Source organism: Ambystoma mexicanum, chromosome 6p, assembly GCF_040938575.1.
Source record: "Ambystoma mexicanum isolate Mex_15411 chromosome 6p, UKY_AmexF1_1, whole genome shotgun sequence".
In the NCBI taxonomy this organism is placed as follows: domain Eukaryota; kingdom Metazoa; phylum Chordata; class Amphibia; order Caudata; family Ambystomatidae; genus Ambystoma; species Ambystoma mexicanum.
Window position 1 is genome coordinate 1,000,326,648 of NC_090935.1, and position 27,107 is coordinate 1,000,353,754.

The following is a 27,107-nucleotide window of genomic DNA, read 5'->3' on the forward strand; positions in this document are numbered from 1 at the left end:
AGAGGATATATAAAACTACAACCTAACTGAAGAAGACATTACTGCAAACTCAGCATGAGAAATTCATCAACCCTGAGGACATGCACAATCACATGGAGGGCTGGGAGGAGAACCCCGATGTGGGTGACCCTCAACCATGGCAGTCTCCAGATCCACAACATCCTGATGCCTTGTCTCTGGATTCTCCCCAGTCCACCCCCACTAGGCAACAACCCTCGCCAGTGGATGATCAATTGACTTTCAACGCAATGTTGCGTAAAGCAGCTGATCACTTTAAGATTGCTACAGATGAAACTGTCCCTGAAGCGGACTTTGTGGAGGACATTCTCGGAGAAGCTGCTGGCCAGCCAGGCTATCCCTCTCCTCAATTCAATTAAACGTCTGGCGCCCTCCTTAACACCTGCTCTCACGAGAGGTGTTAACCCAAGAATAGAAAAACGTTCGTCGTCCTCCCTCAAATACTCTGTATATCAGGTCACTCCACCCCTTACTCTCTGGTGACAGAGGGCAGGGGTCCCTTTGTCAATCGGCGAGGCACCCCCAATAAGGAAAGTAAACGACTACGCCGTTGGGAAGAGGATCATAGTCGCAGCGTTCAACGCTTATTGCCAGCACAACCTTGTTGGCCAGCTACACCGATGCCCAGTTGGCCTCACTACAGGAAGGCATACAGGAGGTTCCCGAACCTCTATGTACTCGTCTACTCACCACTGTCACTGAGGGCAGACAGTTGAACCAAAGCATACTTAAGAACACTTTGGATTCTGCCGAAACGGCTGGTCGATCCCTGGCTCAGGGTACACTCCTGAAGACATGCGTGGCTACGGAACTCTGGATTCAAGCCAGAGACGCAAGCGTGACTTATAAATGAATCCAACCTGTTTGGGAAGGCGGTCGATGCGGTCTCGAAGGCCTCAAGAGAGCACGACACCCTGAAAACGCTGGACCAAATTACAGACCCTATACAAGTCGAGGATCTGGGTCCATACTGCTTTTTTCTTCGTGGCCAACGCTTCCCTCAATAGTCCTCGGGGAAACAATTGGAACTCTCCACAGGGAAACGGCGGATACACCACCCTGTAACCCCAAAGGGGTCAGCGTCGTGGCAAAGGAAGGGGCCGGGGTCTCTACCCCTAGAGGCTCCCCAGCTTCGAGTACAAAATGACCCGAAGATTTGGGTCCCCTCCGATTCCTCCCCGGTCAGGGGCCAGCTCAAATTGTTCCTTCAGGCATGGGAGGGGATAACAGACCAGTCAGTGCTAAAGACCGTAGCCCACGGGTACTGTATAGAGTTCAACTGGTCCCCAACATTCACACCTCCACAAGCAAGACTACTGACACCAGACCATCTTCGCATACTTCAGGAAGTTGACACTACAAGAGAAAGGAGCCATAGAAATCGTACCTCTGTCACAGGTGAAAGGTTATTTATTCAGTGTACTTCCTTGTACCCAAAAAGGATCTTACCACGTGCCCGGTTTTAGATCTGTGCCCAGCGAACAAATTTGTAAAGCCACAAGTTCTGCATGGTCACTCTGCAGGAAGTAATTCCACTGCTATCACTGGGAGATTAGATGGCAACACTGGACATGAAAGATGCATACTTTCATATTTCAATGTTGCCAGCGCACAGAAAATACCTGAGATTTATGATACAAGGCAAGCATTATCAGTTCAAAGTACTACCCTTCGGCATAGCATCTGCACCAAGGGTATTTACAAAGGTCCTAGCGGTGGCAGCAGCACATCTGTGCAGGCTATCCTTCCCTCGACAACTGGCTCATAACAGGGGACTCTTATGAAACATGTCCGTCAAATACCCAAAAGATGATGGATCTTTTATTCAATCTGGGATTCTCTATCAACGAGAAAAAAATCCAGCCTGGACCCCATTCAGGTCAAACAGTTCCTAGGGGCTCTAATTCGAACAAAGGACAGCCTCGTGGTTGTCTCGCCGGTCCTTGTTCTCACTGCAGTGGTGGTCTAGGGACAACCTCTTGAAGGGGAAATCCTTCACCACTCCCGCAGTGGAAGCCACTCTAACCAGACACGTCTCTTACAGGGTGGGGAGCTCACCTGCTTCAACAAAACACGCACAGTTTGGTCATCAGACAGCGCATCCAGCCACATAAACCTGTTTGCAGTGTTTCGAAACACTAAAAGCTTTCCAGAAACAACTGCCGGGGAAGACGATCCTGTTCCTCAGACAGCACCACTGCCGTGTACTATCTGAACAAACAAGGGGGTTCTCCAGGGCTGTCCAAACTGTCCCAGAACATTTGGAAGTGGGCTCTCAAACACATGTTCCTGTTATCACATGTTCTAGGGGAACTCAATCTTCTGACAGACTTAATCAGCAGAGACTTCCCGTTGCCCATGGAGTACGAATGGCGATTACACAAAGACGACCTCCAACGTTTTCGCAGAATGGGGCTTCCCAGAGATAGATTTGTTTGCAACTCTGGAGAACGCTCGATGCCAAGATTACGCCTCCAGGTACCCCAGAACCGTTCCAAGCGGAACACTCTGGATAACATGGTCAGGGAAATCTGTGTACCCTCAAGATCATGCACAAGATGCACCAGGAACCAGTCACGATGATTCCTGTGGGCCCGCCAACCCTGGTTCGCTCATCTGATGGAGATGCCCCTATCTCCTCGAATCAAACTGCTTGCCCGTACAACATGTCGCAAGACAGAGGGGAGACGCTTCACCCCTGCCCGCGGACATTGAACCTAGCGCACTGGCGCCTGAGGTCAGTTTGGGCACCTGCAGCTCCCTCAGATGTATGGACATTCTCAGGGAGGCAAGAAAACCGAACATGAGGTATTGCTATTCCAGTAAATGGTAACTGTTTATCTGGTGCAACTCAGAGCATTAACCCGATTAATTGCTATCCCACACACATTGTTTTGTACCTAACTCATATACTTGACTCAGGCCTGGTCTTTAACTCCATAAAGGTACACTTAGCTGCACTTTCAGCCTATACTACATCACAACAGAAAGTGTCATGGTGGAAGATGCCACTTATTAAAGCTTTCATGGAGGGAGTGAAGAAAATTCACCCTCCCATTTCTAACCCGGGTGGGACCTAAACGTGGTGTTGACTAGGCTTATGGGGGCTCCTTTTGAGCCCATGCGCAAAGCAAGTCTTCAAGACCTCGCCTATAAGACTGCTTTTTTAATAGCTATTACCTCCATTAGGAGAGTAAGTGGACTACAAGCGCTCTCAATCCTAGATCCCTTTGTAACAGTTCACAAAGATAAGGTGGTTCTGCGCACTCACCCTAGGTTTGCGCCTAAATTAATTTCCAAGTTCCATGTGAACTAGTCTATATAGAACTACCAACATTCTTTCAAAATCCTTCAAGCCTGGGAGAAAGAACCCTGCACACACTGGATGTACGCAGAGCTGTCATGTTCTACATGGAAAGAACTCGACCACTAAATAAAACTAGCCAATTTTTCGTTTTGGTGGCGGCAGGAAGAGGAGACGCAGTCTCAATCCACTATCTCTAGATGGATTGGCAAATGCATCACACTCTGCTACAGTCTTGCTAAGAGAGCTGCCCTTCAAGCCTAGAGCACATTCTACTTTAGGCACTGGGGCGTCCATATCATTCATTGCAAATGTTCCCCTAGAGTCCATTTGCAAAGCGGCAACCTGGAGTTCTGTACACACCTTTAGAAAACACTATTGCCTAGACACTCATTCTAGGTCTGATTCTCAGGTGGGCAATATACACTAAAGAGGTGGGGGGATTAAACTATGGACCAAAACGCCCCCTAACTTTAGGAACACCTAAAAAATAAACTAAAAGATGGTCCACAGTATAATGTCACGGTGTCACGTGTCCAACCTCACTAGTAGGAAGGCAAGGATAGGGGTGAACAATACCCACTTAACATAACTTTAAACATTGGTACTTGCCGTTAATGGTACTACGCAAGGAAATAGAACCAAGTATGCAATTTATAATTTTATTAACCTTCAATGGTAAGAATACATCGTAAAAATGCCAACAGGGCATAATACATTATTTAATACAAAAATAGCATAATCCTTAAACTTTTAGTACAGAATGAACTAAAGAACAGGAAAAACAACCATATCGCATCAGTGACAATATAAGTACACCGGGAGACAGAGGTGTATGTGTAAACCTAAAAAGCCACAGTCAAGGAATACAAAAAACACAAAAAAAATCTAAATCAATATGTTGCTAATAAGCTGACTAACGTGACGCGACGACGAGACCCAGACCCAATCGGGCTGCACTTTACTAAAAGCACTACGAGCAGTTGATTAATTGTGCTGCAGTGATGTCGACTTTGTAACGACATACCTGACTGGGCGGTATAACACGGCAACTGTTTAGCCAATTGTACAATCGTATTAGAGCGACACACTACGCCTTTAATTTAAGAGAGGCGACAGAGGACATTTGAATCTACTCAGATACTCACCTCATATTGTTGTTGGTTGAAGTTTTTTGCAAGCAACCGTAAGGTGTCACGGCAAACTCATTTCACATGTATTAGGACTGTGACCTTGTGGTCTTGCTTCCAAGGTGAGCATGTTGCCCCTGAGCTATCCTGCCAAGACAGGAAGCCACTGGAGGAAGTAGACTGTCGTTGTTGGATCTATAGGACGCGTACGTCCACGTCCCCATTGACGAAAAACCTCAAGTTCCTGCGCTTGGTCGTTCAAGGGAAGCACTACCCGTTCAATGCTCTCCCCTTTGTGCTGAAGTCAGCTCTGAGTCTTTACGAAGTGCCTGGCTCTGATGGCAGCCCATCTGCACCTGCAGGGTATACAGGTGTATTTGTACCTCGACGATTGGCAAGGGACGTCACCATTCATCAGAGGACCGTTCGGCTTCTGACGGATCTGGGGTTCTCAGTGAACTTTGCAAAGTCCTGTTTGACTCAATCACAGGACATGCTATTACTGGGGTCCAGGCTCAACAGTGGCCTTCCTGGTGGCCCCATCGTAGGAGAAGATGGCATCCATTTTGGGCAAGGTGCAGCTGCTGTTGGCACTGAAGATCGTCACGGTGAGGACCATCAAGTTTGCTCTGCATGTCATGTATCTACCTGATCCGGCTCTGCAGGTTGTGGATGCAACTGCTCCAGGAATTCCTGGACACCCATTGGATACAGGTGTTCAGGAGCTTCAAAGAAAGGATTGTGCTCTACGAGTTCTGTTAAGCAATAAGGTGGTGGGGGGGCGTGTGCTCCAACTTCACTGGGTGCAGACTTCCAGACCCCCCGCACCTCCATACCAGAAGACTGTCACGATGGATGCGTCCCTGGAGCTGGAGGGCTGGGGAGCCCACACCAGAGGTCTCCACGCAAGAGGCCTGTGGCTTCGGGAGAAGACACTAAATCAACATCCTGTAACTACCGGCAGTGTTTTGGGCCCTCAAGTCTGTCCTTCTGTCCCTCAAGGGCAGAGTTGTGGCACTGGGCCATTGCCCAGGGGATGTTTCTCATCCCATTTCACCTGGAGGTAATCTAAAACAGTTGCCAACTTTCTCAGCAGGGAGCTGCGCTTTTGCCACGAGTGGAGCTTCGGCAGGATCAAGTGGACAACCTATTCCTCAAGTTGGGCAGACCCCAAGTTGGGCAGACCCCAGATCGATCTATTGGCGACTGTGACGGACACATGTGCCAGCAGGTTTCCCCAGCCAGGAAGCATGGGGCACATGTTCGCCTTCCCTCGGGGGGCCTGTTCCTGTACACGTTCCCTCTGGTACGAGTCATCGGTCAACTCTGACAGTGTTGGTGCAGGAGGATCCTTGTCGCACCAGTATGGCCGAGGCAGATCTGGCACCCAGACCTTCTCAGCAATTTGTAGCCGTCTCCTGTTTCACTAGATCTCAGGACGGTCTTCTCTTTGGTCAGTCTAGGCAAGGAGTTTATCAAAGGATTGCTCTGATGGTGAAGGCACCTTCCCCAGCATGGGAACTCGGTCGTGCTGACTAGGCTCATGGGTGGGTGGGGGAGGGGGGCCTTCGAGCCTATGCATCAATCTCCTCTCGTTCCTTACACTTGCGCCCCGTCTCCTTTCCTCCATACTGCATGGGAACCTTTTTCACCAGAAAAAACCTTCCACTTTGAGGCATGCAGGGATGCGGCCCTGGGAGCATGCGCTGCCCTGACTCCTCCCTCTGGTGCCACACCTCAGTCCCCTTTTCCACATCACCGGGAACGTGCTGAATTCAGCAGCGCTCTTGGGTTTGGCTTCGGCCATGTAATTCCATGCGTGGATATGTCTTCTTTGGTCTTTGTCTTTATCATACAGGTAATCAATCGGTCCTCAAGCGTCGCGCTCCTCCCCGGCGCATGTCGACTTCCACAGGGTTCAGCAGGTGTCCATCCTGCGACTGGCTCTTCCCAACTTCAGACCCCCATGTCCTCCGTTTAAGTTGCCTTGGCCCAGACCATGGTTGGCAAGCTTCTACAGTGTGCAACGCCCTGTCTCCACTAGACGACCTCAAGGACTTCGTCAATCATCGATCAAGGCCCAAGGTAGGGCCTCTATTATCGCACCCCGCAAGGAGACTACTTTCCAAGGACTAGCCTGCGCAGGTTCTTGTACCGGCACGTGCATTGAGGCTTCTCCAGCTACTGGCGTCCAGGCTGAGGGATCCTCCCAGTGACAGTGTCGAGGGACCGGAAGGTTCTTGTACCGAGTCTTCACCTGAGGGGCCACGGCCTAATATTGGCAATACGTCTGAGGTGGGGTGCCTAAACACAGCTGAGGGTCACTCCTACCAGGTCTAGGTCCAAGGAGCAGGGTAGGCCTCACGATCCACACTCTAGTCCTAGAGGAGACTGGGCCCAGTGAGCAGAGCAACACGACGCAGGCACTTGGCGGGCAGCTCGACAAAATGGCCGCCGTGCCAGATATCAGCACCCATCCAACGCCTCTCCAGGAATTCTGCGAGGAACGAGTGTCCAGATGGGGCTGGCCTCAACCAGGTACGTGGCCTACAGCCTAGCCCTCATTTGCTCAGGGCAGGTTCTCGCTGCGTCCATACAGGCAGGGCATGCAACGGCTCCGGCAGCCTCATGCTACCCTGTCTATATCCCCTACAACCCCTGTGAAGACAGGTTCTTTGAGAGGTTCCTAGTCCTCGGGGATGACCTTGGGGATGTGCTACCTCCAATGCTTCCGGCACCTCGGGCTCCTCTGCCGGCACCCCCCCGGCACAGCCTTTGCCCCCGGCCCCTCGGGCGCTTCCATACCAGCCTCCTCCACAGCCTCAGGTTCTGGTCCCAGTATCTGAGCTCCCGCTACTCAACCGACGCAGGATCCTCCTGACCCACAGGACACGGACAAGGAGGACCCTGACATGCGCTTGTCAGCCAAGGCCTTCCACGAACATCTTGCAGGGCGGGCGAGTACCTGAACCTACCTCAACCGGAGGTCGAGCAACCAGCAGAGGGGGTCCTCGCGCAACGCCCCTCTGCCAAAACGGGACTTCCACTGCAGACCAATGTACTGTCCCTAGCCAAAAAGGGTGGACTCAAGCCCCACTCTGCCCAGCCTGTCAATAGATGCCTGAATGCTAAATGCAGGCAGATGGAGGGGGATACACTCTTGCTATCGGCCCAGCCTCACTCCTCGGTGATCGCTGCGGCATCACTATACTCCAAGCCTCAGTCGTCATCCGCCTCCTCTGTGGCGCTGCTAAGCAAGGCGAAGAACTTGGAGACGTAAGGGAAGCTATATTCCAGCACGTCCTTGATCTTTGTCAAGCCGATGCCATGCTGGTGGCCGCTAACCAAAGGTTATGGTGGGAAATTGCGGACTTCCTTCAGGAACTCCCTACGCAGAGCCAATCGCGTTTCAAGGCGGGACTGGCTGAGGCGAAGCTGGTGGCACAGGCCTCATGGAGTCCACCGTGGCCCACATTGACACCTCTGGCTGTGCCATCTGTATTGCCACGGACATGAGGACAGCCTGGCTCCATGCAACGAAATTACATTCTTGAGCCTCATCTGGACACGGACTCCAAGAAGGTGTTTCCTTCAGAGGACAAGATCACGGCCATCAGGAGGGCCTCCACTCACTTTCTCAGCAGAGAAGTGACCTCGGTCTAGTGGTACCAGCATCTCCTGGGTCCCTTGTCAGCAGTCCATTAGCCGTACCACACGCAAGAATAAGGATGAGTATTCAGCTGCACTTCGCAGCATCATGGAACCAGGAGTGGGGCTCTCAATCCAAGATGATCAACATTCCTTCATCTCTCCACCCGTACCTCACATGGTGGTCCAGGGACTGCAACCCACGGCGGGCAAGCCCTTCTGGCCTCACACCCCACAGGTCATCACCTCGGACTATCTCTCGGTCCTCGGCACCTGGAATTGACTGGAGTAGGAGTACCACATCAATTGGTTGGAGCTGAACACCATCTGGCTAGCGCTCGGAGCATTCCTTCCACTTCTCAGGGGCAAGGTTGTCCTCATCCAGACAGACGACTCGACCAGTATGTTCTATGTCAACAAGCAGGGAGGCACCATATCCTCGCCACTGTGCAGATTGGCAATCCGCATGTGGGAATGGGCCCTGGAAAACTAAATCTACCTCATTGCAGTCCACCTTCTAGGGGAATCTAAACTTGGAGGCGGACAGGCTCAGCGGGTTGGGAGCAGACAATTGAGTGGCAGCTAAACTACCTCATTATTCAATAGAACGTCAGCAGATGGGGCCTCCCCAGGTGGATATCTTCGCCACATGGCTTAACAGGAAGTGCCCTCAGTTCGCCTCCCGGCAGGAGCAGAGCCCCAGCTCCCTGGGCGACGCAGTTCAGATTCAGTGGGACGGCATTACCGCATACACCTTCCCGCCCAATCCGCTGATTTGCAAGATCAAGGAGTCTCGCCAACTCTAGTTGCTCAATGGTGGCCAGCCAGGCCATGGTTCTCTGAGCTGCTCAGCCTCTCAGAGATGCCACCCATTCACCTTCCGACTGGCCCAGCACATCTTCTGGCGCAGCAAGGGGGCAGGGTCATCCCCACTGCACCACAGAAACTAGCCCTCACTGCGTGCTTCCTGAGAACGCTAGGGAACCTCAACCTCTCCCAGGCTAATCTGGAAATCATACAGGGTGCCTGGAGCAAGGCTACCAGGGCCCAGTAATAAAGTAAATGGACCAGGTTCTGCCACTGGGAAGGCTCCAAGGAAATCTACCCTCTGGCATGTACTCTAGATGTGCTCTCCTTATTGGCGCACCGCGCCCACTCTGGCGTGCAGGTGGACACCTGCCGTACTTGCCTCACAGCCATCCGGGCTTAAGGGAATTCGGAGGGTGGGGGGGGTAGGTCTTCTCCTCCAATCCGATTGTCAAACATTTGACGGGGCTCGCAAGGCTCTACCCACCCATCAGGAGGCCACACCCTGTGTGGGACCTGTATATAGTCTTGGGTGACCTGGCACACACACATTTTGAGCCAATGGCATCCGCAGACATCAGGCTGGTCACCATTTAAGATGGCCTTACTGGTCGGCGTCACCTCGGCTCGCAGAGTCGGTGAAATCCAGGCGCTGGTTGCCTCAGAACCATATACTACCTTTCACAAGGACCAAGTAGTCCTGCGTACACCCAGCATTTCTGTCCAAGGTGCCGTGCTTTCCATTTGAACAAGGAAATGGTCCTTCCTACGTTTTCTGCTGATCCTAAGGATGAGGCATAGAGTTCTACACTGCCTTGATGTCAGGCGTGCCCTGAAATTCTACCTTGACTGGACCAAGGGCTTCTGCAAATCAGATGCACCGTTTGTCACTTTTGGAGGTGCAAGATCAGGCTATCTGGCTTCCAAGGCCTCCATATCCCGCTGGATGGTCTCGGCCATCAAAGCATACGAGGGCCAGCACAAGCCGCTTCTGGTTAACATGCACGCCCACGCAGTCGGGGGCCAAGGCTACGGCCATCGCAGTCCAGCGCCACGTCCCTTGGCAAGTTATAAGCAGGGCGGCCACTCCCTCGGCTTTCTGCAAGCATTACTGTTTGGATGCTGGCTCTAGATCAGATGCGGCTTTCGGACAGGCGATTCTTAGGAACCTATTTGCTTAAGGAGGGTCTCCTCTCCACCCTGGGGCTACATTCAGTTGTAATCACCCATGCAGTATGGAGGAAAGGGGGTGGGACGTAAGTAATTGGAAGTTACTCACTGTAGTGACTAACATACTCCTAGTCCTTGGTCCCTTTTCCTCCATACGTCCCACCATCCTCCTGCCCGTCATTCGGCAATGTTAAATCTATTGTCGACGCATCAATGGGGACTGAGGTGTGGCCCTGGAGGGCGGAGTCAGGCAGCGCATGCTCCCAGGGCCGCACCCCTGCACGCCTCTAAATTTAAAGGGGAAGGTTTGTTCTGGTGAAAGGTTCTGTCTCCCGTCTCTTGGAAAGGACGCCCATGCTGTATGGAGGAAAGGGGACTAAGAATAAGTTGGTCACTACGGTGAGAAACTTATAATCTCCTATTCTAATAACCCTCTTATTTGACACCCTTCTCAGTATTGCTCTAAATTTACCAGTGATCCATTAATGTCCAGTGTCCTAGTTATTTAAGTCACCAGAGTGTGTAGGAAGTGTGCCATCCCAAATGGGTACTTGCTGATTTAGAGAAACTAAGTGTGTATTTGTGTTACTTATATATTGCTCCTTCTGAAGAAGGCTTATTCAAACTGACTAAACAATTATTCATTTAACAATCAAGAAACCTTGTCTTAAGTGTTTATTTGGATATTTGTCAATATCTGTATAAAAACCCTACTGCTCACATTGACCCCTCTTGAGATAAGCCTGGCTGCTCAACCACACTACCAACCTGTGTAGTACAGACATATACCAAAGGTTGTGTTCCTATTGCCAGGAGGCCATGGTTGTTGCAGTGCACCCAAAGGGTACTGCACCAAATCTTGCCTAACACTGGGAACTTTAGCTCACCCAAGAAAAGGTATTTAAACCTTAGACAAATCTAAAGGATTCCTCAGTGACCCTGTACTAAAGGTGCTGGCACCATATAAAAGGCAGATGCCTATGGAGTTTGTCAGACTCCAAAAAACAGTGAAAACACAAAATTCAAATCTGGTAAAAAAAACATGTGAGAAAAGGGTCTCGCTCACTCCAGGATTAAAAAATCCAAAGTCCAGTGAAAGAGCTGGGGATCTCTAAGGTTGACAGGAATTGGCACAGAAATGGAAATTCTCCCTAAAGCCCCCCCCCCCCCCAAAAAGCCAGCAAACACTTGGGCCATTCACACGATATGTAAATTGGGCTTGTCTTGGGGTTGGGGGGGTGGCTGCGGGGAAGGGGGGGGGGTCTGGCGGGAGGATTGAAGCCTGCAGAGTTTGAACTGCTCTAGGGGCTGCAGAGCTGGTCTCTGAGCTTGTTTCAGCACAACTGCCATTTGAGTTCTACCTGGTTGTCAAGACAAATATGACTGAACAAAATGGCCACAGACTTACAAATATGTATTACCCCCAATGGCTACCATACTGGTACATTGGGCTACTAATGCTGTAAATACCCTGGCAAGCCACCAGTTTACACAAATTTGTAGGATTATTGAAAGTACCCCCTCCATTGTAGCCATATGGGCAGCCGGGGCTGCACGCCACAAGATGGTTGCAGTGGCAGGGCCATTCGAAGTTCCTCTGGCCACACACTCTGTGAAATTGGAAAAGCAAGCAAAATGGATTTATTGTATCCCAAAAATAGAATTCTACCCTAATAATCCTCCACCTTTTTTATTAGATTTAGGAACCCATTCACCTTTCCTCTTCACAAATCCATGTGTGCCTGAGAAATTAACAGTATTGCATATTCCTTTGTTAAATGTTGTCTGTGTATGCCTGACCAATAGTGAAAGTCCTGAATTAAAATACAGAAGGTGCGAGCTTATGATTAATTATATATTCTGTTTTTTACAGGAAGTTGCTAATAGAAGCACAGTCTACAAAGTAGTTTTAAATGAAGAGGAAGTTGGTGAGGAAGTTGGTGAGGAAGATGTTGATGAGGAAGATGTGGAAGTTCTACAACACGATCTTTACCACCAGCAGGTAAGCTCAACCTGACTAAATTGATTTGAAGCAATTTTTAGGGTTATGCCTTTGGCACTAGTGTTGGGGGTACAGGTGGGTAAATGTTCTCCCCTCAATGCTTTGTTAGTATTCCACTCTGACTGCTTCCCCACTACTGGATGACAATAGGCGGCTTAGTTATTGACCCAACTTGGTCTCTGAATGCAGGCGTGGCTTGCATTGCAGATTGGAAAGTGTCTTGGTCCTGGACATTTTGGCATACATCCATGTACGTCCGTGCTTAGCAGTCAACTTTGTCTGGCCATTGTTTGATATAGGATGGGAGCAGGGCCCTCCATTTGCTTACTGCGTACAAGCTGTAATTTGCTCAAGAGCCGAGCACTGCATTCCAACATGTTCTTACAGCTGCTGGCAGGGAGAGGTTTTGTTAACTGGCTGCTGATACAAATGAAAGTCCATTCCTGGGAAAGACATGGCATTTATTTAAAGTAAATCCTATACACCTGGAAAAGGACAAGGCGGACAGTTGGAGATTTTTCCACAGCCCCGTGGTAAGGGGTGTAAAAGATTCTATCTTTGGTGAAATAATCAGTTCCAACCCCCTCAATATGTATTAACAAATGCAAGTGTTACCTGAAGCCCAGGGACCGTATCTCGCCAGCCCTATAATCTCTTCATTGGCTACTGGTTGTTGTAAGGATTAAATTCAAATCCTGCTGCATCATCCAGAAAACTATCTAGGGCCAGGAACTAAGCTATTTACAACTTCATCTCCATAATTACACACACTGCAGATCTCTCTGCTCCTCCAGCTCCAACTCTCTGCGCGTGAAGTTTCTCTAAGCAGCTAACTGGTAACTGTTCTCTTTGCTTCGCTTGTTTCCCTCAAACACCCTCATTCCTTTTGTCTTGAGCCAGAAGCTCCTCAAGACTTTACTCTTCACCTCTACTTTCAGTAATACAAGGGTAGTAGACCCAGTCAGTTATGCAGTGACATTTGGCAAAGAAATCCCATAATCGACCAACCCTGTTACCAGGATACATTTCTGAGTAGTGGTACACTGATTCCCGGAACAGTATTTCTGATGTTTGTTAATCTGCTTAGAATCACATGCTGTGCATAGGTCCGACATCCAGTGGTCACTGCGGGGTATCGCATTTTGTTTTTCGTAGTCGAAAAGGGACGTCGACAAGGCGTGTCTGAAACACTATCCCTATAGTGACGTGCGTTGTACCCACAATCCCTCACGCGTCGAGGTCCCTCGGATTGTTTTTTTCCGCCCAGCTACTGGTCGCCTTTACGCAGAGCTCCTCGAGAGACATTGCAGATTTAATCTCCTCGACCTTTGGTCGTTTTTCCTATTTAATATAGAACATATCGATCCCTCCCTCGATGCTGTTGTGAAGCTGTCTCCGCCGAGCAAGATCTTCGACGGAGGGGACGAGCGGAGGAGATCCTGCGGCGTTGCCGAACACGTGGCCTGGCCTCGCAGGCCATATACAGTAGGGAGAGTGGGGGTCGTGGGACATCTCTGGTTCTTTTCTGAGAATGCCTTTCCTTTTCCCCTTCCTTTCCCTTGGGGTGGTTATCACGATTTATTGCCTCGGCTATGGAGAGGACACCCTTTAGGTTTTGCCCGCTTTGCAAGGGCAAGTTTACTTGGAAGGACAAGCATTCACGGTGTAACCGCTGCTTGCCCCTCGATCACAAAGAGGAGGGTTGCACGGCTTGTCGGCTTCTTAAGCCAAAGACTCTAAAAGACCGTAGGGTCAAGAGGTGGGCGGCCTATGCTATGTCAAAGGCAGATGCTTCACCCACCGTTGCTACCACCGACAGTGACGAGGAACATGATAACAGGACCTCCGCTACGGAAGTCGAAAACCCCCCGAAAGAGCGCTCACGCGCTTTGTCGTCTGTCCCCGGCCCCGACGGGCTCGGCTCACGCCCTGCTTATGGGGATGAACACCCCGGCGACATTGACGCACACAAGTCCACACATAAGCACACAACCCATGGCTCTTCTTCGTCGAAGAGAGCATCAGCGCCCAAGGAGACGCAGGTTCCACCGCCGGCCTCCTCGCACCGTTCGGGTTCGAAGCCCCTCTCCCAGCCGCGACCAGCGACTGGGCTTTCGGCAAATAAGGGCGCCGCCCCCAAACCATCGGCCAGCGCGCATCAGCAGAAAGCGCATGCCGCCGTAGAGCGATCCACACCCGTAACGTCGAAACCACAGCCCTCCGCTGACAAACGAGTCGCTGAGAGCTTGGCGAGGATCGTGGTAGCCGACGCCCACAAGCGTATGCCGAAAGACACGTCGACCGCTACGCAAAGGTCGAAAGACACGCCGAAAAAGCCCGAAGAAAGGCAGGGACTACCCCCTTCAGTCGAAGGGACCCGCAACACACCTGAAGGCTTTTCGGAGGGCGACGGGACACTTTCCTCGACGTTGTGGGAGAGGTTGAGCCGTTTTCAGCTACAAGACACTATTTTTCCCCCGCTAGACCGCTCAGGGGTACCCCATGAAACCATGGAAAGGCTTCATCTCTGCATGGAAAGAATGGAGAGGTTTATGAATACCCAGAACCCTCCCACTCCCAAGAGAAGGGCCTCAGGAGGACCCCAGGGCCAAGATTTCGAGACAGGACACAGCCTCAGACTTCCATAGTGTGTGTGACCTCACTGGGGAGGAACATTACTTGGAGGAGGAGGATTATTTTATGGACGACGAAGAGGAACGGAACCAGGAGGAAGGTCTGGAAGACAGCCCAGACTTGGTAGGAGAAGGCTTCGGAGAAAATCCAGGAGAAGGACCTTCTCACCCCTGGCAATCCCCATCAGTATATTCCGACACTGATGTCCTGAACCTAAATCCTCCTGACAATTCACCTGTTAGAAACACGTCTCCCATTGACAATCAGCCCACATTCAATGCCCTGTTGCGCAGAGCAGCAGCACATTTCGAACTGGACACTGGGGAGCTCTCTCCCGAATTAGACTTTGTAGAAAGAGTAATTAAGGAGAAACCCCCGGTCAGTCAGACCATTCCCCTCCTCGCTTCGGTGAAGAGAAGAATCATCCCCACGCTGTCCACACCCGCACTAATCAGAGGGGTTAATCCTAGAATTGAAAAACTTTTCACTCCTTCACCCTCAGACCCGCTGTACATCAGAGGACATTCCATCCCGGATTCCCTGGTAGTAACCAATACAAGAAAGAGGGCAGGGGTACCACTTTCCACCAATGAGGCACCACCTGACAAGGAGGGCAAGAGGTTATATGCCCTTGCAAAAAGAGTTACATCCTCGGCTGCCTTTTCGGCTAGAATTGCGAACAACAATTCTTTGCTCGCTAGCTATGCGGACGCGCAGTGGGCCAAACTGCGCAAAGACGCCGAAGAAGCGCCGGAACCGCTACGTACACGCCTGCTAACAACTATTGGCGAAGGAACCCAGGTCAACCAGAGTATTGTAAAAAACTCTCTGGATGCTGCAGAAACAGCGGGACGTTCCCTGGTTCAGGGAATACTCCTAAAACGCCACGTATGGCTGCGCAACTCGGGGTTCAAACCGGAGACACAGGCGTCTTTAATAAATAAACCTGTTGAAGACTCTAACCTCTTCGGGAAAGCGGTGGATGAGGCTCTGGAGATGGCTAAAAAAGAGTTCGATACTATCAACTCTTGACCAAATCTCTAAGCCCTCTACCAGACGCGGCTATGGCAACAAACGCTTTTTTCGTGGCCAACGCCAACAACAAAACCAGCAGCAACAGTACCCTGCCACCAATTTCCAAACCAATAGTGGCCAGTACAGCCAAAGAGGCCAGCGCCGGGGCAAAGGAAGAGGTCGGGGGGCCACCCCCAGAGGCTCCCAAGCCCCCAACAACACCAAGTGACGCGAAGATTCGTGTCCCCTCCCATGCAACACCGGTCGGGGCCGGATAACATCCTTTCTTCCAGCATGGGAGGGTATAACGTCAGACCGCTGGGTACTTTCCACCGTAGCCCACGGATACTGCATCGAATTCAACAGTTCCCCAACATACAAACCCCCGAGGGGACGACGCATGACACCGGAACATCTTGCCATCCTTCTCCAAGAAGTACAACAACTGCTGGAAAAAGGAGCCATAGAGGTCGTGCCTCTATCTCAGGTAACGGAAGGTATTTATTCAGTGTACTTCCTTGTACCCAAAAAGGATCTAACCATGCGCCCTGTATTAGATCTGCGCCCAGCGAACAAGTTTATCAAACCCCAAAAGTTTCGTATGGTGACCTTACAGGAAGTGATCCCACTGCTATCACAGGGAGATTACATGACAACATTAGACATGAAAGATGCATACTTTCATATTTTAATGTTGCCAACGCACAGAAAATACCTCAGGTTCATGATAGAGGGAAAACACTACCAGTTCAGAGTGCTACCCTTCGGCATAGCATCAGCACCAAGGGTATTCACGAAGGTGCTGGCAGTGGCAGCGGCCCACCTGCGCAGGTTGTCCATCCCAGTTTACCCTTACCTCGACGACTGGCTCATAACGGGGGATTCTTACGAAACATGCTTCTCAATACCCAAAAGACTGTAGACCTTTTGTTCCAGTTGGGCTTCTCCATCAACGAAAAGAAGTCCAGCCTAGACCCCAGCCAAATCAAACAATTCCTAGGGGCTCTAATTCAAACAAAGGACGGCCTCGTCTTCCCCTCAAAAGAGAGGGTCCAAAACATGCTGTTTCAGATCCCTCAATGTGACCGGTCGAGAGGTGACGGTACGCAAAGCAATGCGCTTGCTAGGCATGATGGCGTGTATTTATTTGGTACCTCACGCGCGCCTGCGCCCAATGCAAGAGTGGCTCAACAGCCAGTGGTGTCAGGCCAGCGGACTATGGGACGATCTAGTGGTGGTCTGGCAGGCCTTGGTTCTCTCGCTACGGTGGTGGACAAAGGAAAACCTAAGAAAAGGGAAACCCTTTGCCACACCCGCGGCGGAAGCCACTCTAACCACAGACGCATCCCTCACAGGATGGGGGGCTCACCTATCCCATCAGACTGCTCACGGAGTGTGGACTCCGAACGTAGCATCCAAACACATCAATCTACTGGAGCTACTAGCGGTGTTCAAGGCGCTAAAAGCCTTCCAGGAACACCTACAAGGCAAGACAGTGATGGTCCTTACAGACAGCACCACAGCCATGTATTACATCAACAAGCAGGGGGGAACCCACTCTCCAGGACTGTCCAAACTGGCCCAAAATATATGGAAGTGGGCTCTCAAACAAGACATGTTCCTACTGTCACAACATGTACCAGGGGAACTCAATCTGCTGGCAGACAAACTCAGCAGAGATTTCCCCCCGCCAGAAGAGTACGAATGGCGACTGCACGAAGACATCGTCTTCGAGGTCTTCACACAATGGGGATTCCCAGAAATAGACCTGTTCGCAACCCTGGAGAACTCACAATGCCTAAGTTACGCCTCCAGGTACCCCCAGAACCAATCCAAGGGGAACGGTCTGTCGATACAATGGTCAGAGATTTGTTTACGCTTTTCCCCCCGACTCTCCTCAACAAAGTGGTGCACAAGATGCACCAGGATCAAGTAACCATGATACTGGTGGCCCCAATGTGAGCCCGACAGCCATGGTTCGCTCACTTGATGGAGATGTGTCTATCTCCCCCAGTGAAACTCCCCTGCCCGTACAACATGCTGTCACAAGACAAGGGCAGGATCCTGCATCCATGCCCCGGAATATGAACTTAGCAGCTTGGCTCCTGAGATCATAGAATTCGGACATCTACAGCTCCCGCAAAGATGCATGGACATCCTCAAAGAAGCCAGAAAACCTAACACTCGCCACTGCTATTCTAGCAAATGGAAGAGGTTTGTCATCTGGTGCAGGGGTAAGAGCATCAACCCGATTGACTGCTCTCCCACACATTGTTCTATACCTGACCCACCTATTGGATTCAGGTCTAGTGTTCAATTCCATTAAAGTCCACCTAGCGGCACTTTCTGCATACACCACTTCCCAACTCAAGGTGCCGTGGTGGAAGATCCCTGTTATAAAGGCCTTCATGGAGGGAGTAAAGAGGATACACCCCCCGATAGCTGACCCAGCTCCCGGATGGGACCTTAATGTGGTACTTATCAGACTCATGGGCTCACCCTTCGAACCCATGCACAAAGCATCTCTTAAACACCTCACTATTAAAACTGCTTTTTTAATAGCTATCACCTCCATCAGGAGAGTAAGTGAACTTCAGGCTCTTTCTGTTCTAGACCCCTTCGTTACAGTTCGCAGAGATAAGGTGGTTCTACGCACTCACCCTAGGTTTGCTCCGAAATTCATCTCAAAATTCCATGAAAACCAGTCTATAGAACTACCAGCGTTCTTTCAAAATCCTTCCAACTTGGGAGAAAAAGCTCTGCACACACTAGATGTGCGCAGAGCGGTCATGTTCTACATGGAAAGAACCAGACCACTGAGGAAGACTAATCAGTTCTTCGTCTCGGTGGCAGCAGGAAGAGAAGGAGATGCAGTTTCAAAGTCCACTATCTATAGATGGATTGTTCAATGCATCACTCTGCTATACTCTTGCTAAGAGAGAACTGCCCTTTATGCCAAAGCACATTCTACTCGAGGCACGGGGGCGTCAATAGCATTCATTGCAAATGTTCCCCTTGAGTCCATCTGCAAAGCGGCTACCTGGAGTTCTGTGCACACCTTTACAAAACACTACTGTCTAGATGCACACTCTAGATCTGACTCCCAGGTGGGACAGGCAGTATTAAGACATCTCTTCTCTACTGTTCCTTCTCATAACCCACCGCCAACTCCGGGTACTGCTCGCTAGTCTATGCACAGCATGTGATTCTAAGCAGATTAACAAACATCAGAAGACAATGCATTACTTGTATAATATCTATAATATCCATTACTGTATCTTGTATAATATGTATTACTTTTACTGTATCCTGTATAATCTGTAACAATGTAAGTTTCGCATTATCCTACCTGCTGCGCCCTTCTACCTACGGGTCTGGAGCGCATTAGAAATAAAACAAACAAACTTACCGTAAAAGCATTTCTGATGGTTGTATCTGCTTAGATTCACATGTGCCCACCCTTCCTCCCCGCTCGGATGGAAGGAACATAGACTTCCTTTTATCTCTCTCTCTTTTCTGTACTCACTCACTTCTAGAAGGCTCCCTCAGGGCAGAAAAATACAAACAGAGGGACCTCGACGCGTGAGGGATTGTGGGTACAACGCACGTCACTATAGGGATAGTGTTTCAGACACGCCTTGTCGACGTCCCTTTTCGACTACGAAAAACAAAATGCAATACTCCGCAGTGACCACTGGATGTCGGACCTATGCACAGCATGTGAATCTAAGCAGATACAACCATCAGAAATGCTTTTACGGTAAGTAATGCATTGTCATACCTTTAACTACTTTGAGGATAAGTTATTCGAATGCATTGTGTCCGCCAACGTATTCCTCATGTTATGATCTTTCCAGCTTCAGAAATATTTTCGACAGGGGGTGCTGTGTGAGGTCTCGCCGAGAGGTCCTCCGTTTGACTGTTGACGTCATCATTAGTAGAAGTATCGCACGCACCGCCCGTTGGCTTCAGTTCAATTTTTCCGAGCTAATGCTTTGAACAATTACAGCGCGCTTCGATTCTCCAACATCGGGTCTGGCATGGATTGACAAGCTCATGACTATTCCCTGTCGGGTCGGGAATCCTTGGTAAAAGAAAGTTTCGCTTTCACTTACTTTCTCCTATAAACCAAATCACTGCTCTGGGTCGTGCTGCCCCGCCAATGACTTCCCTCTCCCTAAGCCCCTCCTTCTGGCAGCCATCTGCAGATTTTTACCTCGCGTCCCAGTGTTGGGAGTCCTTGTGTTTAGCTCTTGGTGCTTTTCAGCGTTTTTCGTGCTTTTTTGCTAGGAATTTATTTTTGTTCGATCTGTGTGCTCTATCGTTTCTCCATCCGACTAACCGGGATCAGTTTGTCGGCACCTCATCGCCCATCAAATAGCCAAGTTTTTCTTCGATTCCAGAAGGCCATCTGTCCTACAGCGCATTCCTGACCATGTCGGAAAGGCAACGGGGATTCCCTCTTCAAGCTCTGCACCAGCTGCGGTTTGAGGAATGTATTCGTGGAGGACAAGCATTCCCAGTACCTTTTTGTATTCACCTGACAAGCCCTTAGCTGGACTTCAGAAAAACTGTTCCTGCACTGAGTCGTAGGGGAAAAATGATCCAACAGTAAAACAAAGTTCTGGGGTTGACACAAGTCAGGAAGATTTATCATTGCTATGATAATCTTACCTAAACTTACCTTAATGCTGTAGTCTTCAAACTTTTTTGGCCTGGTACCTGTTGGGGAGAATTTTCAAAAGTGCGAGTTCTCTCCACCTTAAAGACCCCCAGCAACTTTGGTGGATTTTGAGGACTTTATTTTTTTACCTGCGGAGTGAGACCTTTTCCAACTCACGTATTTTTGTGATTTTATACACTTTCCTTTGGTTATGGAGTCTAACCAACTCCGTGGGCATCCTCTTTTACATCTGTCACCCAGCACCTTCAGTGCAGTGGCACAGGGAAATCTTCCAGGCTTCCCAAGGTTTAAATGCCTTCTCTGGGATAAACTACGGTTTCCCAGAGCAGTGGAGTGGACTTGACTTAGCTTAGTCCTGTACAAATTTAGACCCAGCACACCCTATCTTACAATAGAGTGCTGGAGGGGGTTACTTGGTATCCCCCCTCCCCCATATGTCTAGTTACTCATGTAACAGTCGCATGTTCCCCTTTCCCCTCAGAATGGCTGGTGGCAGTGGTTTTACAACGAACTACCATGATTTACCCCGACCGCAAACTATTTGCGGATCCGATGACGTTAAATCGCAAGAGCCATGTTTTCAAGATGGCACCTGAGCCTCCGTTGCTAAAGTTCCTGGTCTTCTGTTTTTTCCATGTCTTTGTGGAAAGGTCCTTCTCGGGTCTTTCTGTGCGCGCCAAATCAGGTTTGGTCTTTGTTCATTTGCCTTTGGCGGGCTTCAGGAGTGAAACCGGCCTCTGGCGCTCGAGTGTCTTGGGTGCGCAGGGAGTGAGGGAGGTGCCTGAAACTCCGTGCTTAGTCTCCTAGGAGACCCAAATGCACTCTGTGGTGATTGGCTGATTGACTGGCAAGGACAGCCACCCTGCTGGGTGAGTGACAGCTAGGCTGGAAATGAATGAATAAAAGGTGAGTCCTTTGGTTTAGAAGGCAGTCAACCACTGTAATAAGGAACCGAAGAAGAGCTTGAAGAGGACGGCTGCTGCAACTCCTGGACCGTCGGTTTTCCCGGTGAAGCCCTGCTGCAGGTCCGAATTGCCAAGTTTGCATCAACAGAGAAGCCCTGCAAAGGACAACTGCTCCCTTTGAGTGTTAGGAACAATCCACTCCCAAGTGAGCCACCTAGACACCCATCTCGGAGCTGGTTGAATTTCCTCAGAGTTGCTACAGGAAACCGTAAAGCCAGGGAGAGGGACACCAGATTGTGTGCATTGCTTGTAATCTGGCCTAAAGCTTTTGGAAGATCCTCTGGACTCCCACGAAGCAGGACTGACCAAGCCTGACCCACCTCATTTGAGTGCGGGAACTCAGATGTGAGTAAAGTCCACCTTGACAGCCAGGGACTGCGCTTATTGCTATTTGCTGTACGGCAAAGAGCTGAAACGCCTAACAGCCACTGAAAGTAAAGTTTGCCGGTTGCCAGATTTGACATTGTCTAGAGTGCTGTTCGCACCGCCCCCCTCCCGCCCCCCCCGACGTCCTCCCTCTTGTCCCCACGACTGAGGCCCAGGAACAGTGAGATCTGCAGAGCTGTACAGGAACAGAAGTCTTCAGCTGCATATTTTTCTTCTTTACTATGGTACTGAACTTAGTCCTACACCTCCCGACAGCTGTACGCCCAGCATCCCGACCCAACCGAACAGCGCTCGGAGGACAAACCCAACCCACCTGAATAATATATAGCACAAAAACCACCCAAGCTTACCAACACAAGAAGAAACACCAATACTGCCATTACAAGACACCGCAGTCAACCACTCAACTGACGCCTCCACACAGAGCACCAAAATGCCCCGGACCAGGAAGGGGCGACAGAGCACAAGACAAGGCCACACTGGACATAGACTCTCAAATCCAACTAGCAACAACCGCAAATGAAGGAAACGCAATGCCAAAAACCGAAACAAGCAGAAACAACTTCCAAAGGGAAAAATCCTTCGATCTCACACCTTACCTCGCGACAACGCCTGAACCTAAATACACCAACAGATATCAAGACACAGAACAGCCCGAGACCTCCAGGAAAAAGAGCACCCAATAAGAGGGTGGGCAGACTCTGACCCCATCACCCAATACATCACAAGAACAGCACAACGGACAAAACAACGAAACTCTAATTACCAACAAACCAAACATCAATCTAACAGACCAATTCAATGAAGAAGCCTTCGCTGATCTTCATCGAACCGGCATGAATAAAGAAGCACCACTATTGAACGGCCAAACTTTCAATCTAGCAGGCTGCTTCAATGAAAATGGCTGATCCTCATCCTCCAATAAAGATGTACCGCAACCAAACTGCAAATCAAAACAAGGAACTACTAACAAGCAAAACCGCACCAAAAAGATCCACTGCAACCTAATCAATGCAAGGTCAATGACGAAACATGCCACCGAAATATACGCTCTCCTTCAACGGGGGATCAACATCCTATTTGTAACAGAAACCTGGCTAGACGACCACTACAAAATCACCCTGAACTGCCTGTATATTTCAAATGCGTCCAAGCAAATGGAAAAACCAAAAGGGGGTGAGGGAACTGGCAATCATCCACAAGTAACACCTGGATATCAAATTGGAAGACACACTAAACATCGATAAATGTGAATCCTTAATCATACGTCAATCGGTAAACCCCAAAACAAACCTGAAATTCATACTGATATACAGACCACCAACCTACAATGCAACCTTCGTAGACACCTTCACAGAAGCAATCACTGTCCTAGCCATCAAACGCAACCACCTGATCGTCCTTGGAGACTTCAACATCTGGTTCGAAGAAGAAACCACGACTATACAAAAATCCCTAACCAGGCAGTTGGCAGCAATTAATCTACAACTAGTCAAAGGAGCAACCCACTTGGCAGGGCATACACTTGACGCAATCTTCGAACAAACAACTCCTTACCCTGGCACCCCTCTTTCAAATACTCTGGAGCAACCACCTCATCATCCCCTTTCTAATCAAAATTACCACTCCAGTAAACGGTCAACCAGACGAAACTCCAAACGCCATGAAAAAACCGAACGATCAAAAACTCCAACCTAACCGAACTCCTGGAACTCAGCAAACCTCACCCAACATTCATGGAAGATGACCTGGAGAAAAAAGTAGCCCTGCTGCACGCCTGGATTATAACAACTCTGGGTCTCCCGAAGACCGTTACCCGCCAGACATATACAAATCTATTCTTAAACAAGGAACGCCCATGGAATATCACGGGAACGTCCTCCATCTTTCAATCGCAACTGGGAAAGTGCCACAAGCCTTCAAATCGGCATACATCAGGCCACTAAAAGATAGTGGGAACCATAGAGGACCTTTCCAACTACAGACCCATCGCCAACATCCCGTACAAATACAAAACGACCCAAGAATTCATCGACGAACATGGCCTACTAGACCAGGCACAAGTTGGCTTCAGACTAATGAGAGGAACAGAATCCGCTCTGCTCTCTCAATATGGGACGACCTAAAAATTAAACTCAAACAGCACTGCATTGATACTCCTAGACCCATCAGCAGAATTCAATCACAATACCCTCATAACGAGACTAGGAGGACTCTGAATAACTTGCACCACCCTACTATGGATCAAATCCTTTGTAACAAACAGAACAGAAACCGTATGATGGAACCCTTCAAATCCAGCCCGAGATTCCACCTGTGGAGTACCACAAGGATCCTCGTTCTCCCCGCTAGTATTCAACATCTACTTATATCTACTTATCAGAATCGTCAAGTCACGGCCTCGCATGCTACAACTACGCCGACAATACACATCTTCAAAATACAAGACCACCTGGAAATAAACTCAAGGCTAGAAAACTGCCTCTGTGATGTATTCACCTGGATGAACTCCAACTGCCTCAATCAACCCATGCAAAACGGAAATAATGGTCACAAAAAATGGGGGTGAAAACCACTTCATCCCTTGGCCAAGGGAACTCTGACCACCCCAGCACCCTCACCGATTGTTAAAAAAAAATATATATATATATATATATATATATATATATATATATATATATATATATATATATATATATATATATATATATATATATATATATATATATATATATATATATATGTCTACATCAACTAACAAGAAAGCTCAGATCAAGCATTGACATCCGCCTGGAACCAAAACCATACAACAAAAGAGCTCGGAGGATCTTGCTTCTCACCAAGTGCTGAAAACATGGAAGGACCTTCCAAAGTACATGCGTAACACAAGAACCCGCCTACTATTCTGGAAACTACTCAAAACTTGGCTCTTTGTGTCATAACTAGAAAGGCCGGCCACAGACAACTAAAACATTGACGATGACAGACCTTGATCCACACCAAGCAATCGATGGAAAAATCATAAGGATCATACCCCAAGACATAAACAACTAACCGAGAGACAGCCGTAATAGGATCGAATACATAGCAAGATGAAGACAAACACCAGGACGATTTACCAATAGGACCCTGACCAAACTATAGCCATTCCAAACGGACCTAATCACAGGAGACAGCAAGGGCTTGGGAAACCCGTATCATTGGCTCCAATCCAGAAGCTGAGAAACAGAATAAGTACCCACATAACGCAATGCTCCTCCAGATACAGCGGGAAACACAATGCAACATCACACAAACTACAACCAAACAATAGCCCTAAGGAAATCACCCCACGGAAACCTAAATGAAAGCTAGCCATGCTAGGAGGAAACTAATGACGGAGTACAAAAACTGACCAAGACGGATGCACTAGGACGCCTCATCAACAGTACTCTGAACTCGAACCATTCAAAGCACCAACTGACCAGTGGCACATTAGAAAACAAGAGAACATATTACCAACCCAACCCAGCTCTGCGCACAGAGGAAAGGCTCAATACAATACTCGCTATGATACAGTTGGATCCACGCAGCACCACCACAGCATACGACCCACAAGAAACCAGCAACATCCCCACCGACGGAGATGCAGGTGAAAACGGAAACAAGTACCAGAATCAGGATACAGACCCCACTAACCCAACCCTCAATTTTCTGCACTCTACCCACACAAACATTTCGAAGGGATTGTGTCCTCCGACGTATTCCTTATCTTAGATAGATAGATATCCTTCAGCTTTGCTGGCCTCGGAAAATTTTTTTTTTTTTTTGCCAGAGGGCGCTGCGCGTCGATGATCGCCGAGTCGATGACCCTCGACGGCCTCCGTGCCGACGTCGACGTCATCCTGCCTATAAAGGCCGCGCGCAGCGTCCGTTGCTCAGTTCCGTTTTTCCGCGCTTCGTTGTGCCTCGGAACACCGTTGCTCAGTTCTCGTCAAGATAACGTATATAATAACTACTATTTACCTCGATATCGATGGCATCCTCCTCCGACCCGACGACCCCTCGGTCCGGTTTCAAAAAGTGCCGAGACTGCGGGAAGAAAATGTCGTTGACGGACCCTCACAGGGTCTGTTTGTGGTGTCTGGGAATCACGCACCAGAGTTCGGAGTGTGAGGAATGCCTTTCCATGACGGCGAAAGCCTTGAAGGAGCGTAGGGGGAAGCTCGAGAGAGGTAGGTCAACTTTAACTTCCTCGAAAGCTTCTTCGGTAGAGTCGAGACGTTCGTCTCCTCACCATAAAAAACACTCTCGATCTAGATCACGAAGTGGCTCCCACCACTCGTCGACATCGAGACACTCGAAGAAGAGACGTAGGAGATCCCCTTCGTCATCTTCGTCGAGTTCTCCTGAGAGAGTTCATTGCCCCACAAAACGCAGCTCGCAAGCTGAGTGGGAGGAATTCAGGAAAAAGATGCTAAGCGTCTTCGAGAAAGCGGCCTCGTCCCCCTCGAAGACAGCTGAGGGTGATACCCCGGGTAAAAAACCCAAAAAATCTAAACGCCGCGAGTCGCAGTACCCGGCGGAAAAGTCAACCCGAAAGCGCCTCGAGCCATCGGGAGATAAAGCATCATCGACGCCATCGTCGAAAACTCCTTCGAAACAGAGGTCGGCGCCATCGACGCCGTTGTCGAAGGATTCATCGGCGCATCAGTCGATCGAGTCGACGCCGACGTCGACGCCGATATCGACGCCGGTGAAGGAAAGAACCACGGCTACTCCACAGCCAACGGTTAGACAAAAGACCTCCGACTCGACGCCGAGAACGTCGACGTCGTTCTCGAGCAAGACTCCGATCCTTTCGAGTTCTTCGAGGCCTAGTACACATTTCTCGACGCTTTTCACGGCGCCTTCGAGTACTTTCACGTCGGTGTCGACGACATCGACGTTTTCAAGGCCTGTGATGATGGCTCCTTCTGCATTGGAAATGGGGTTTATACCATTCCAAAAACCAATGTATCCCCCTTTAACCTCGATTTTTGAGGAAAGGGAGGATTCAGACCAAGATATTGATTTACAGAGGACCACATCACCAGAGCCAGAGACTTTCGCCTCTGAGGAAGGAAGATTAAAAAATCTTCAGGATGCACTTCAGGAAGCTAGTGGCTTGGACACTTCTCCTGAAGCAGAATTTATCAAACCAGACCCAGGAGAACATGCGGAGACTCCATATAGAGCTCTGATGTCTAGAATCATAGAATTTATGGGTTGGTCTGCACCTTCTCCTGCCTTTCAGCAGGATGATCTCACTGACATACTGGACAAGGGCCCACAGGAGGATCCTGTGGTTCCATTTCACTCTGCT

General features: G+C 49.5%; 1 protein-coding gene across 1 annotated transcript in view; it reads left to right on the plus strand.

Annotated features, from left to right (window-relative positions):
* LMNB1 (lamin B1) overlaps positions 1 to 27,107 on the plus strand; it is a 505,711-nt gene that overhangs the window by 465,931 nt on the left and 12,673 nt on the right. The window contains exon 10 of the mRNA XM_069625602.1: positions 11,951 to 12,079. Coding sequence (XP_069481703.1) covers positions 11,951 to 12,079 — 129 coding nt within the window. The remainder of the gene's footprint in view (positions 1 to 11,950; positions 12,080 to 27,107) is intronic.